A 14,002-nucleotide genomic window follows, 5' to 3' on the forward strand; every position below is an offset into this window, starting at 1 on the left:
TACCTGCTGCCTTTCAATTCCAGAGCCCTCAGAACTGAGCGGGGCCTTAGAGGCCAGAAGCTATTTCAAGCGTCTGCTCTGGGGACACACTTTGCATGTGCCTGGGCAAGACTGGCTAACAATGGCTCCCTTTCCTATGCACCTGAGTCCTCCAGGCTCCACAGGGCCCATCTAGACCCCCAAACAGCACAGTCCTTGATAGCATGGGGGTGGGGGAAGCTCTGGCTGTGACCACCTGGGTTGTCCCTAGATGCTATTCCTTATCCACAGAGACTGCTAGGGCAAAAGTGTCACCCACAGGCTCTGTCTGCTCTGGAGGAGACCAGGAGATGTGTGAATATTCTGGTCCCTCTGCCTCCCCGGCTCTCTGGGGCTCTGGATCAGCAAATTGAAAACTCTTATAGCCAATGGTCCGTAACTGCCACCTGCTGTGCCAAGGGGAAACCTTGAACCTACTTGAGTCAGAAAAGACACTGATGGCATGTGGGATTGTCATGCCAACAACTTCACCCATGGCTCTGAGGGAACGGGAGGGAAAGAGAGGAGTCTACAGTTCTAGCTGCCAGCTGCTTCCCTCCACCCCTGGGAGAAGAGGGAGCTGCCTAGCCGAGGGCTTGGCTGTTGGGAACTGGCCCAGAACTCTGTTTCCAGCCCTGTATCACCAGGTACTCCTTCCCCGCAGTGCCACGTGCTCTGTGGACCTCTGTTGCTCCCACAGCAGAGCATGCTGGCCACCATTGGATCAGCAGCCCTCCCTCCCTGTAGCCCGGGATCCTGCTTGGCCTCTGTCCAGTGCTCTCTTCCTTAGAGTCAGGTCTGACTCCTCCCCCTGGTGCCATGAGTCACTTCTCCCTCCTTTTGCCCTAAATCCCTTGCTTCCCTTGAGAGTAGACCTTCTTCCTGGCCATGCTGTGACCAACCTGAGGACAGGGATAAGGCTCTCTGAGAGCCCAGGAGAGGGGCCAAGGGTTTGCAGTAGATGGTGAAAGGAAGACATAGTTACAACAGGGGAACCTCAAGTTGTCTCCCTCTGTTCCTAGAGTGGTGCCAGCTGGATCAGGAGACGGCCTTTTAGCTCTAACAGCAGTGGCGTTTTTTGACGGGCCAGATAGCGCCTGGCTTCCAGCCCTTGGTAAGAGGGAGCCTGGTGACAGGCTGCACCTACCTTGAGCTTTTTGACGCTGGTGCAGGGATCATTGGAGAAGCTCTCCGTATCTGAGATCTCAATGTCTTCCCCGTACAGAACCCCAGTCAGGTCGTTCCTCACCTGTGGACAGAGACAAACAAAAAACTCAGGTGGGCTGTTGCCAGGAAGGACGAATTCGTCAGCACTGGCTGAGTTGAGGAGCCATTTTCTCCTCGCCACTGAGAGACAGAAGAGAGCCCTGCATTGAGAGACAGCAGGAAGCAGGGAGCGTCCTACAACGGACACTCGGACACAGTGCCATACTAGGCTGGGACTGCTCAGCCTGACCTATAAGAGGCAAGATGAAGAGATTTACCGGCCAGCACCCCATCTTGCCTGGCTAAGGTCAGGCTGTCTAATGATACCTTGTAAAAAACATAGCCAAGATTCCCAGAGGACCAGTATGGAGCAGAGTAAGGTAGAAACAGTGAAGTTCGAACCTACGGGTTGTGCATATGCCTACATGGCCGAGGACTGCCAACTGCCATGTCCTCGTGGGCAGACATCAGCAGTTTCTGGGGGTACTGTGTCATCCTAGAGACCACAGGGCCTTCTAAGGACAACTGCTGCTGTTGCATTGCCATGCTGGAAGTGGACCCAGGACACTTTGGGGGAAGAAATAAAAAAAATTCCAGGCTTTTACAATAGAAAAATCCCTCATATTTTCTGGTGTTGATTTTTGTTTAAAGTTTGGATTAAACAGAACAAATTCGAAATGCGTATCTGCCTAGAAGCCATAGCTAGGTGCTTTGAACACCATCAACGGAGCCCATGCCATGGGGCTGTTGAGAAGGAATAGGCAAGAGGCTGGACCCAGCTTCTGGGTCCTGCTGTTTCTGGTTTGCTTGTGACCTTCCCCTCTTAGAGCCTAAGAGGAGGAGATCGTGAAAAGCTCATGTTGCTCACTCTGCTCAGATGGCCTTTATCAGAAGCGGACAGGAGCACGCATTTGTGAGGACGGGAACCTCCTGGGGCCCTTGGGAACCACCTCAGGAATGTTCAGTGATTCAAGATTCTGGGAGACAGGAGGGTGGTGCCTCAGAAAAACCAAAGCTTTATTACCATCTGCTCCAGCAACCCCACTCCTAGGAATAATGGCCACAAGAAATGACAGCAGGGACTCGCCTCATACACTCCTTCTATCCACTGCTTTTCTCAGCAAAGTGTGATAGAGCATCTATCTGTCTGTCTGTCTGTCTATCTGCCTTTCTTTCTTTCTTTCTTTCTTTCTTTCTTTCTTTCTTTCTTTCTTTCTTTCTTTGCATCTATCTATCATGTGTCTATTTAGTGTGTGTGTGTGTGTGTGTGTGTGTGTGTGTGTGTGCAGTTGCCCATAGAGATACCCTGGAACTGGAGTTACAGATGCTTGTGAGCTGCCCAGCATGGGTCCTGAGAACCGGGGTTCTCTGGAGGTGGAGCAGGTGCTCTTAATCGCTGAGTCATCTTCACCACTGAGGAAGGCTTGGTCTTGGCTCACAGTCTAAGAGGGTACAGTCCACCATGGCAGACAATGATGCACGAGTTCATGGCAGCAGTGTGTGAAGGGAGCAGACTAGGAAGCTGAGAGAGAGCTCAGGCCAGAACTGGGGTCAGGTTTCAACCCTCTAGGCCTGTCCCACAGCGACCCACTTCCTTCAGCTAGGCTCCATCCCCTAAAGGTTCCATAAGCTCCATTAAATGGAACTCTGGATGAGGAACCAAGTAGTCAAACCTATGAGCCCATGGTGGAGATTGTACCTTTCAGCTGTAACATCCGTATTCACAGGATGTTCGTCACAATAGCAAAAGGTGGCAACAGCCCACAGGTCTGCTGCTGGAAGGACACATAAAGATGTGGTGTGCACACCCAGAGTGGCATACTACTCAGCCTTAGAAACAATTGGGGTTCTGCATATGTTACAATATGGGTTAATCTAAAGAAATGTGGATACAGAACCACAATTACACAGGGGACCTGGAGTAGCCAAATAGTCAGATGGGATGTTCATGGCGGGGCAGGCACCTAGAATAGGATTTGGTGCTTAATGGGCTTGGAGCCTCAGTTTAGGGTGGTGCAAAGGTTCAGGAGATGAATAACACTGCAGTGACGTAACTTGTGAAGGCCCGTGTCGATGTTGTGTACTTACAAATGGTCATGGTGGAGAGATGTGATGTTCTATATGTGTTACCTCAAGAAAAACAAACTTTCTGACTGTTTCTATGTCAACAGTCAGAGTCCATCTGGAGCACATATCAACGTGGTTTTTTGAACAGTCTGGCTCTGCATGTCGATGGCCAGGAAGCCACGGGAAAGGAAGGGGAGCCAAAGGGCCACTGTGACCCGCTGGCTGCCGTGCTTTAGTCCCTTGAGGGAGAGATGCAGACAGTTACAAACTCTGCCTGGTGGTCCTGGTGTTTATTTCGTTCTACGGTTTTCTGGATGCTTGAGGTGTTTCATGAGAGATGTTTTGTCACAGGAAGAAGCACCCCCACTGTCTGGTGTTATTGCTTGCACCCTGTTTTGATGGAGGTACCAAGCACCTTTTAGAACATGATGCCTTATTTTGAGAAGTTATAGCTTCTGCCATGTCCAGCTCGATCTCTCTGCTCCCTGTGATGCCTCTGCAGCCATCAGCCCAAACAACCCTTCCTTAATTGCTGATGGAGGTGGGGCTTTATCACACAGTGGAGGGTGATGGGCACAGCCTGCCTGAGACATGCCAGGCAGATGCTCCACCCCAAGCTCCATTTGAGCCCCTGCTATGGCTTTTGCCTAGAGACTAAGATGGGCGAATGCTGCCTTCACAGCTCGGCTGTGTCCTCCAGGCTTCCAGCCACAAGTCCCATCTCAGTGGTGCTTGTATGAGGGAGGGGGGGCATGGCTGACTGGCCATGCAAATCAGTGTGCTCCCCAAGGGGCAGGCACAGTCAAGGCCCAGCTCTGTGTGTCACCCATAATTGGAGAGGTGACCCTGATTCCCTTGAATCTCTTTTCTCTCACCTGAAACCAGTGGCAGTGTGCTCATAGCTCACAGATTGGGATCCAGGCTCAGCATGGGCTGTGGAATGCCTTTGTATGCTGTGAAGTTCTGGGCCTTGCTTGAAAGTGAGAAGGAATCCACTGATTGGGGTTTCAGTGATTGTGTCAGGGAAGGTGTTGAAGCCTGTATTATGTTTTGTTTGGCAAATAAATAAATCTACCCTAAAGGTGATTTCATCCTGTCCCTGTCCCCACCCCATTTCACCTATGGGCAAGCAAGGGGAGATGCCCAGACTGGTGATCTTCCCACACTCCAGCCTGCTGCTTTAGAACAGACCCGAGTGTACTGTCAGCTGGCACTGCCAGCCATTGGCTCCCAAATTGCATCAGCTCCTCAGCCTTTGCATTCAGCCTGGGTATTTATTCTGAGGGACTTTTAGGGACCCCAACGGGGAGAGAAGCAACAGTAAAAGGCATCTTCAAAGACACAAAGTTCAGGAAAGAATGATGTAAGGACCGGTCCCCCACCCTCACATGGGGACTGGAAGGCCGGCTGCTTAGTCTCCCAAATGCCCAGGTTTGCCCTGGACCTGCAGGTTGTCCTGGGTGACAGGCCAGAGTCTGAGCTGTTTGCTCTCGTCTGGGAGTCTCCGAATCTAAGATCCTTTTCACTTCTATTTAATAAAAGCAAGAACATGTTCTTCTGGGGAAAGTGAGAGCTCTTCATTCCCTGGAAGATGAAACGAAGATGCGGATTGATGTGCGATGGGGTGGGTGAGTTCAAAATCGAGAAAGTGGAAAACCATGAAAGAACGGGGCATACACTTCAAAGGCCAAGGCTCGGCTGTCCCTGGCATCATGTGGCTGCTGCTCCCTGCACAGGAAAAGAGGATTCTACTAAATATCACCAGGAAAGGTGAACAAGACAACAGCACAAACTAACAAATTCCAGTCTGTGTCTACAGCACAGAAATCATGCTTGTATCATGCTAAGGTTGAACACTCCTACCAGGCGTGCTTTGACAAGACAGTGCACCAAGGGCGTGCACTCAGGAGGACCACACAGCCCAGTCGTGACAATCACCTCTAAGAGACCCATCGTGTTTTAAGCAAGCTTACAACCTTATGGTGGGCCATATGGACCAATGCGGAAATCTCCCAGTAATTCCACTACACTGCTTTTGGGTTCTGGGAAGACTTGTCCTGCTGGGCTCCTGTCCCCACCATGTTCTGTTGCCCACACATAGAGCCAGTGAGGTCCCTTCTGTCCCCACCGAACCTCTGCAGCAAGCAGCCTCAGATGCCTGACCTCCATCAAGGCAATATTGACTCCAAGTTCAGAAGCCTCAAGACAAAACTCAGGCAGCCGGGGAGGGACATTTGCAACCCCTCAGTCAGGCCTCCCACTGGGGCTGAAATCTCAGCTCCTGTCCCACCACTAGCTGGCTTTGGGGCTTCATGCTTTCTTGAACGGCTCTGAAGGGCTCTGGATTTTCAAGGATGGAATCTGTGTGCCCCTCCCACCTCACAGATTTGCTTCAGGCTCATTCATGTCTGACATTGGCATCTCTTCTGCTCAGGCACTGGAGAAGCCGGTGATGGACTTCTAACCTAGAGCTGAGCTACTCATCACCCTGGGTCTCTCTCTGTGGAGTGGGTGTGGGAGGTGCTCCTCGACTGACTTCTCTGGGGAATGTGTGTGGACTTGCTGAGGCTTTTGAGTTTAGCGAAGCAGAGTCAGACCCAGGCCAAGAAGAGGAGCAGGAAATGCCCAACTACAGCAGCAGCATGTGCAAAGGTCCTGTGGTGGAGGAAGCTGGTACAGAAACCAGAAGACTATCGAAGTTGGAATTAAAGTAGAGCCTAAAAGAAGGGCTGGGCACCAGGGATGGAATGACACAAGAAAGGAGAGGTGGGTGGGGCTACAGCCTGTGGGCCTTAGGTGGGTGGGGCCTTACAATTTATATTAAAGATGTTGTGATCTAAGTGCTGTGGAAAGCCATGAGGAGTCAAGAGAGGAGTTGGTCTGAGTGGAGCTCTGTTCTCAGTGATAACTCAGGTTGCTGTGGGGCCAATGCAGGGTGTGTGTGTGTGTGTGTGTGTGTGTGCTCATGATACTATTATCCAGGTGAGAGATTCCAAAGCAAGGACCAGGGGAGAATGGGAAGCTGCCAGAAGCCACAAGTTACAGCGACCTCGAGGGTAACTGATAATACGTATTTGCCTTCCGTTGCTGTGTAAAACATTATCTCAGCAGCTTCAAACAATAAGCTCAGATCATCTCCCTCATTCCCAGAGATGGAGAGCCAGGGTGTGGCTGAGTGGCAGCCCTGGTCCATGACCTTCTATTAGCATGCATTCAAGATTGCACTGGTCAGTCACTGGAAACACTGCCAAGCCTCAGGGATGAAGGTTTTCCAGGTAAAGTCTGGTGAGCTGCTTAAGTCTCTGTGCTCTGAGTTTAGGGAATAAAGTTCTCAGCTGAAGACCAAGGCAGGGGCTCCTCCCTCTCCAAAGCCAGCATCCTACCCTTCCTTACCCTTGCCTCCCTTCTCCTGCCCTCCCCTACCCTCCCCTACCCTCCCCTGCCCTCCCCTGCCCTCCCCTTCCCTCCCCTGCCCTCTCCTGCCCTCTCCCACCCTCCCCTGCCCTCCCCTGCCCTCTCCCATCCTCCCCTGCCCTCCCCTGCCCTCTCCTGCCCTCTTCTGCCCTCTCCTACCCTCCCCTGCCCTCCCCTGCCCTCTCCTGGCCTCTTCAACTCATTACTACATCTTGTCTTGAAACATTGGTCTCAAGCAGGGCAGGTTTAGAGTCAGTGAAGTTGTCAGCCAAGGACAGGAGGCCACGGGAGGATCTGAGACCCCAAGACACTTAGCTTTGATGGCCAGCCATCCCCAGGACATCATCCCCAGGGAGGCCACTGTCCCAGTCAAAGAACCATCCGGAAAGGCAGCGCTCCAGGTGAAGATGGCGGCAGAGCCACCTGCACTTGTAAGCCTAAACATCCTAATTAGGTTAGAAATGAACTCAGAGCAAAGCGAGTCCCCAGCTCTCCTAGCTCTCCTACGGAAGCCGAGGTGACCTACTTTGTCATTCAAATGTACCACTATATATAGCGACGACGGATTGTGCTGAAATGTCACTCCACTTACCTGACTAAAACGTGTAATTATAGATTTACTTCTATTCATTCATGAAATGTGTCTTCACTTGATTAAACAGTTCATTCAAGAAAAATCCATTAACACAGGGAGCGTGTTCAAATACCGCTCCTTCAATGCTGAGGGCGCCGACAGAGTTAAGATGCTAATTAGGCTAAATAGGTTTTGAAATGTCCCAATGTTTGAATAATTCAGGTCACTTTTTAGTGGGGCCTCAGCTCCCCAGGAACTACCATTAATTTAACTAATTAGAAAATTAGCACAGAGACGATCAAGGCAGGAAGAGATGGATGGCTTCAAAATGGAAGGGGGGCTGTCACAGGAAGAGGGGATGCCCGGTCTGGATGCCCTCAGCAGCCAGTGAGCCAACGGTTAGGAGATTCTGGCCCAAACCAGAAGGAGCAAGAAGTAGGGTCAGGGGAAGAGGATAATGACATAGAAGATGAAAATGATGGAGAAGAAAAGTTTCTAGTGGCAATGAATGAGGTAGTGAGCTCCCCATCACGGCAGGCATGCAAGCAGACACTGGACGCTAACCATGAGGCTTCCTTTCCCCTATCAACATCTATGGTTTGTCAACACCATGCTTACCCCACTCACTGTTCTTTTTGAATGTTGAAGTTGCTGAAGCAATTCTGGGTGATCATGAGGGTTATTTTTTGTTTGTTTGTTTGCCCCCCTGACATCCCTTTCCTCCCACCCTCTCACCCTCACTTAAGATTTGGCACATGTGCTTAAATTCTTGCAGAAGTACTTCCTGTGGCAGAAAGATCTTCCTGTGGGGACATAGCACAACCTACTTCCAGATAAGTAAGTGCTTTATACTGTGTAGCTGGAGTTGAACCTGCATAAAAAAGACTTAGGGACAAGTATAAGTGAAGATGCAGTACGTGGTGGTTCACCTTGGCTGTGAACTTGATCGGATCTGTATGGGTTTGTGAGTTTCCTTGAAGGATTCGTTGAGATGGAAAGACCCTCTCCAAGGCGGGCAGAGCCTTTCCCAAGAGGCCTGGATGTAAAGGGGGCCAAAGGAGAAGCAGTGCCGCTTAGTCTGTGTGCCTTTGCTCCATGCTGACCTGTGCATCTGCTTTGCTGCTGCCGCAGCCGCTGCTGCCGCCACCCTCCAAAGACATCCAGACTCAGCTTCTTCAGCCTTCCTACGCAGTCTGAGGACAGCAGCTCTGCAGCGACCTCTAGGCCTGCATTGTGATTGCTGAGGCATCCAGCCTGTGGACCGAGCATCTAACAAGTTCTCAGCCTCTCCAGCACACAGACAACCATTGCTCGACTACCCAGCATGCGTGGTGTAGGCCAATCTAATAACCCCTGTGCACATAAGCTCATTCTATTGGGTCTGTTCTTCTAGAGAGCCCTAATGCACAGTGTGGATCTTTCTGGGTAACGAACACATGTCTGCTCACCCCAGAGAGGACAGCAACAAAGACCAAAGAAATAGACCCACTGGAACGGAGCCTGGTGGGCCAAGAATCTTGTTTATTTAGAGGTGTGTCTCTGTGTGCGTGTGTGTGTGTGTGTGTGTGTGTGTGTATGTGTGTGTATGTATATGTGTGTGCATGTATATGTGTGTGTGAGTGTATGTGTGTGTATTCATATGACATCAGACACCTTCCCCAGTCACTCTCACTTTGTTTTTTGTTTTTATTGAACTAGGGTGCACTGACTGACTAGAGTGGCTGGCTTGAGATTCTCCTGTCTCCACACCCCAGTGCTGGGACCCTAAGGGGTGTGGAGCACTTACCCACTAAGCCATCTCCCCAGCCCCACAATGATTTTTAAGCAGAGTTTACCAGAACCTGAGCAGCACACAAGCTCCGCTGAAGGAAATGTCTCAGTCTCGCGCTCCTGAGCGAGTATGCATCTTCATGGACGGATGGGACCTCGTGTGTCCCACAGCCCCACCTCCCACACAGTGAGACAGAGATGGGCCCACTTTTGTGCAGGTGTCTTGTGGTTAATCACACATGCTGAGAGTTCAAGAGGACGATGGCCATGTGACATCCAGAGGACAGCACTCCACGTAGACGTGCGTTAGATCCTCCGTGCGCAGCCTTGTGGGAGAGTAGACACAGCTGTGCCTTGCTTCACTCACACCCCAATCTGGGCTGCCAGAAAGGAACCCACTTTTGCCTTTCCATCATGACACCCCTGCCTGTCCCAGGTCTGTCTGTCCCTGTCTGTCTGTTCTCTATTATGAAGAACAAGAACTCAGATTGGAGAGTGGACCAAATCTGGTTGGACTCCAGAGTGGCTTGGCGGGGTCTGGGGAGTACAGTCCTCGGGCTTGGAGCTGGGTTGTAAACAGCTGACCCTGGCAGGGTGGGTCCACGTTCCTTTCCATACAAGCCCTCAGATCCCTCAGGTCACATCCTATGCATCGAGGCCCACAGGAAGCCTAGGAGGAGTGAGTGAATTATGGGAGGGGCACCCGGGGGGCATCAAGCCCATTCATACTTGAGTGCTGGGGACTGAAGGCCGAGAGGGAGAACTCTGGGAGTCGTGGGGGAGCAGTGAAGTTACTTCCTGTGGAGAGCCTCAGCTCCTCCTGTGGCTTCTACCCCTCCGTCTGATGTCCCAGTTCCTCCGGTGGCAGCTTCCTCTCCCCCTTCAAACTCTGCCAAGGTCCTGCCCTCTTCGCTATAAGATAGTTCCTTACGTTTGAGTGCCCTCCTCCCATTCTTACATATCTGCTGTCACCCTTTAGGGTGCCCCAGTCTGATCTTTAGGGTGCACCAGTCTGACCTCTAGGGTGCCCCAGTCTGACCTTTAGGGTGCCCCAGTCTGACCTTTAGGGTGCCCCAGTCTGACCTTTAGGGTGCCCCATCTGACCTTTTCCAGTTTAAACTCCATCTTTTCTAGGCACTGCCGTGGACATCATATCTAGAACCTTCTATAGAAAGGCTCCCCCCCCCCCCACTATGATTCACCATGGTCAGCCTCATGGGACCTCACATCCCTGCTCCAAGGCAGCACACCAGTGACTGGTCTAGCCTCTGTGGCTTGACTTGCAGAAAAGAACATGGAAGCCCCTATGCCCAGGGCCCTAACCAGGCTGTATCTTGCTGAAATCCAACATTTGTCCCCACTCACACCCCCCAGCTTGTCCTGCCCTGCCCTCTCTGGAATTTGACTTTAATGAGTGGCACCTCTTGATCTGACTTGTTCTGAGACTTCCAGTTAGGCTAGGCTGACGGGTGGTTTCAAGTGGCATCAGAAAAACAATGGAATCCAGGAGTATAAGGGCTCCCGGATGGCCCCGCAGGAGTCAGAGAGCCAGTGGGAGCCAGCAGGGGTCTAAGGACCAATAGGAGGCCAACAGGATTCAGAAAGCCAATAGTAGCCCAGCAGGAAGCAGAGGGCCCAAAGGACCCCAGAAGGTATCAGAGGGCCAGGGTATCAGCAGATGTAAAAAGGCCAGTGGCAGGTCTCAGCAGGCACTGGAGGGCTAATGAGAGGTCTCAGCAGGGGTTGGAGGGCAAGGCAGAGGAAGAGTTAAAAGTTAAGGATCTTTCTGCTTAGCTCCTCTTTCCTTGTCTGGATCCCAGCCCTGTCCAGCTTGGCTGCTTCTGTTGCCCTCAAGGGCACCTGGTGGTGGTCCTGACTCCTACCATTGCTGGTCCTTGTGGTCTCATTAGTCCAGTTGGTTCCCCAAGCCTTACCCAAAATAAGGCTTTTTATGAAGTTTGCTTTCTTCTGATTCCTCCCAACATGCCACATCTCCTTCAGGGCCATAAACTGTAACTCTCCTTTTGCAGGTGCCGGTCTCCAAAGGACAGCCTGATGCATAGGCTCGCATCTTGTCATAAACTTGTCATACGGTTCTCTTTTACATCCTACTGGCACAGGCCACCAAAGTTCCTGGGCTCTGGTCACTCTTACAGCCCCATGAAAACAGCTCCTTCCAATGGCATCTGGGGATTCCAGGCTCCGTTCTGGCCCTCGGATGCCCTCCCTGCTGCTACCCTACCTCCTGCCTCCGCTGCTTGGTTCTGTAGCCAGGAAGTCCCCTCATACACAGGCTCCCCACTGCTCCCTCAAGGTTAGGAATGATAACCCGCCTATCCCCTGGCCTGGAGCCTAGAGCCTGGAGCCAGGTGCAGGTGCTGAGTGTGCGTCTTGGGTGGACACCGCCCCAAGTGCTGAGCAGGCTGCAGGGCCCGGAGTGTGCTGAGCTCAGCAGTTTGGACAGTGCAACTTCACTAGGAACTGGGAGTCGTGTCTACTCTGCAAGGCCCAAGTGGAATTTTCCAATTGGGATGCAAATCTGAAAGGCAGGACCTATATTGTGGCTTCTTCACCCACCCATCCGCCTTCGGCTGTGTGCAGAGGGTCTGGAGGCCTCGCGCCTCCCTGGAAGGCAGCAGCGAGCCATCTGCATGGTTGAATGAGGACACCTGCTGTCTGTGATGTGTCACTGAGTGCCTGGTGTCCAAAGGGGAGGCTAGAGAGGAGTCTATGTCACCTTGGTCCGGGTGATTAGAGGAGGGCCTCAGTAGAAATCCCAGAACACTCCAGAGGGAGGTGGAAGAGAGAGTGGAGAAGACAGAACACCTAGGATGGATGGAAAAAGGAAATGGCGGTGGGGTTCCTGGTTACCCAGAGCCTTTAGTGCCCCCATCCCTCTAGTCCCTCACTCATGTCAGGACATTACTTCTGGCCATTGGTGTAGACTTAAGGCATAGTTATACGCAATGTGTGGGTAAGTATAATAAGACACAGAGAGGTCAAGGCAGCTGCCCAAGATCACACAGTTAGAGCACACTGAACCCAGGACCTAACTTTAGTCTGATTTCTTTCTATGGTCCACAACAGCAAGGGAAAGCCATGTTCCTCTGCAAGGGGCTAGAGTGTAAATATTTAGGTTTCGCAGGCCCTCTGAGCTCTGTCCCAACTTAGTTCTGCTGTTGTATTGCAAAAGAAGCCGTAGGCCACCTGAGAAGCCGCGAGTGCGGCTGTGTGCTAATAACTTTTTCTAGACCAGGGGCTGGATTCGCGAATGCGAGCTATGGCTGGCACAGCCGGCCCTAGAGCCTGTGGTTCTGTGCTTGCTGCAGGCCGTGGGGGAGAGGGAACCACACAGACCTGGAGTCCCATGGCTCTGCTTGTTGTAGCCCTCTGTCCTGGCCACTCCGGGTGAACAAGAGAACTCTTATTAAAAAAAAAAAAAAAAAAGGGTACCTCCACAGCTTACCCCAGGCGGGTTGTATATTTAAAACATCATGCGTGCTGGGTGTGAGGGCAGTGGCCACAATCAGGGATGAGATCAAAGAGGATAGGACAGCATGCTTCCGGTTCAGTTACTGCAGGGCAAGCCACAGTAATGCCATTGACCTAAACCCAAGAGGTGTGGTCTCTCTGCAGGAACGAGCTAGCCTGTACCCCGTGAAACCCCAAAGGGATGCACAGAAGCCTCTGGTGGGAGAGATCTTTTCACTACTCCCGGGAAGGAGCAGCTGTGGCAGCTTGGTGACTCCCCAGAGAGGGCCAGAGGCAGCTGTTCACAGGCTGGGCACAGCCAATTGTGTGATATGCTGGGTTCTGGGGCAGGCTGCCAAGCCAACCTGGGGCGCCTCTGCACCCCACCCCTCCACCGCCTGCTGCCTGACTGCTGATTCACAAGCAGGGCAGGGATATGCCAGAAGGATTCGAAATGGCTCTCCAGTGAAACACACTGCTGCTGAGCGGGACACATGGGGACCAGGGGGCCTGGAGTGGCTTCTGCCAGTTCCACTTGAAGGTCGTGACCTTGGCAGGGAGGGGGAGGACGTGGGAAGCTCCCATCAATATCGCTGGAGGCCAGGATTATGGATCAGGTTGTCAGAGCCTGGCAGCCATGTTTGGCGGAAGAATCACTCCTCACAGGGGATGCTGACTTGGGATTTGAGAGGGAGAGGGGACGTGCCCAGGAAAACAACAAAAAAACAAAAAGCTAAATTATAAAGCCAGATGATGTGCTGAGGGGCCAGCATAGATCAAGACATTAAAAGAGGGCCACGAAACAGGAATCGCCCAAGATGTCTCATCCTTCTGAACTGTGCAAAGCGAGAGGCTCCACTTTAACGATGGAAGACAGAAAGCTGAGCACAGATGTCCACCTCCCACCTAAGCTACCCCCTTCTGCAAGTGACAGAAAGGACCCTGCAAGGTAGTTACAAAAATAGGAGAATCTGCTTCAGTGTTGGAAAAAGAGGAGCGAGAAGCGTCAACATGCCAGCAATTTTGAGGAATTTCAGAGAGGGATGGTGCCAAGGAAACCAGATTGAAGGCTGACTCACGGCCCTGCTTCCTGAGCAGGGGGCACTGTGCTGTGGGGAGGAAGAGTGTGCTGGGGCTGGGGTGGGGGGCGGGCACTGACCACATAGCCTCCCATGGGTGGCTGGACACTGGAGGACAGGCTGGGCCACAGCAGGGTGCTGCTCAGGAAGATAGACGCTGGGCTGTGGCAGGGGGTGTGGACCCACTTGGGGGAGCCCCCTTCTCATCACACGGCCCACCTGCCTTCAGGCATGGCTTGGCTATACTGTCCAATAACAAGCAAGCACAGCTGTCCAAATCTAGTTTCTCCACGGTGTCTGCCAGACACCACAGGCAAGAGAGCCAGGGCAGAGGCCAAGAGTGACCCTGAACATCTGGAGCAGCTGTTCCCCACCTACAAGGAGAAACCATGAGTAGCTGAGA

At 52.2% G+C, this 14,002-nt stretch overlaps 1 protein-coding gene across 1 annotated transcript in view; it reads right to left on the reverse strand.

The window, feature by feature from the left end:
• The window catches only part of Gabbr2 (gamma-aminobutyric acid type B receptor subunit 2), a 336,248-nt gene that overhangs the window by 155,462 nt on the left and 166,784 nt on the right, over positions 1-14,002 (reverse strand). Inside the window, exon 4 of the mRNA XM_021200029.2 lies at positions 1,166-1,267. Coding sequence (XP_021055688.1) covers positions 1,166-1,267 — 102 coding nt within the window. The remainder of the gene's footprint in view (positions 1-1,165; positions 1,268-14,002) is intronic.

Source organism: Mus pahari, chromosome 6, assembly GCF_900095145.1.
Source record: "Mus pahari chromosome 6, PAHARI_EIJ_v1.1, whole genome shotgun sequence".
Classification (NCBI taxonomy): Eukaryota; Metazoa; Chordata; class Mammalia; order Rodentia; family Muridae; genus Mus; species Mus pahari.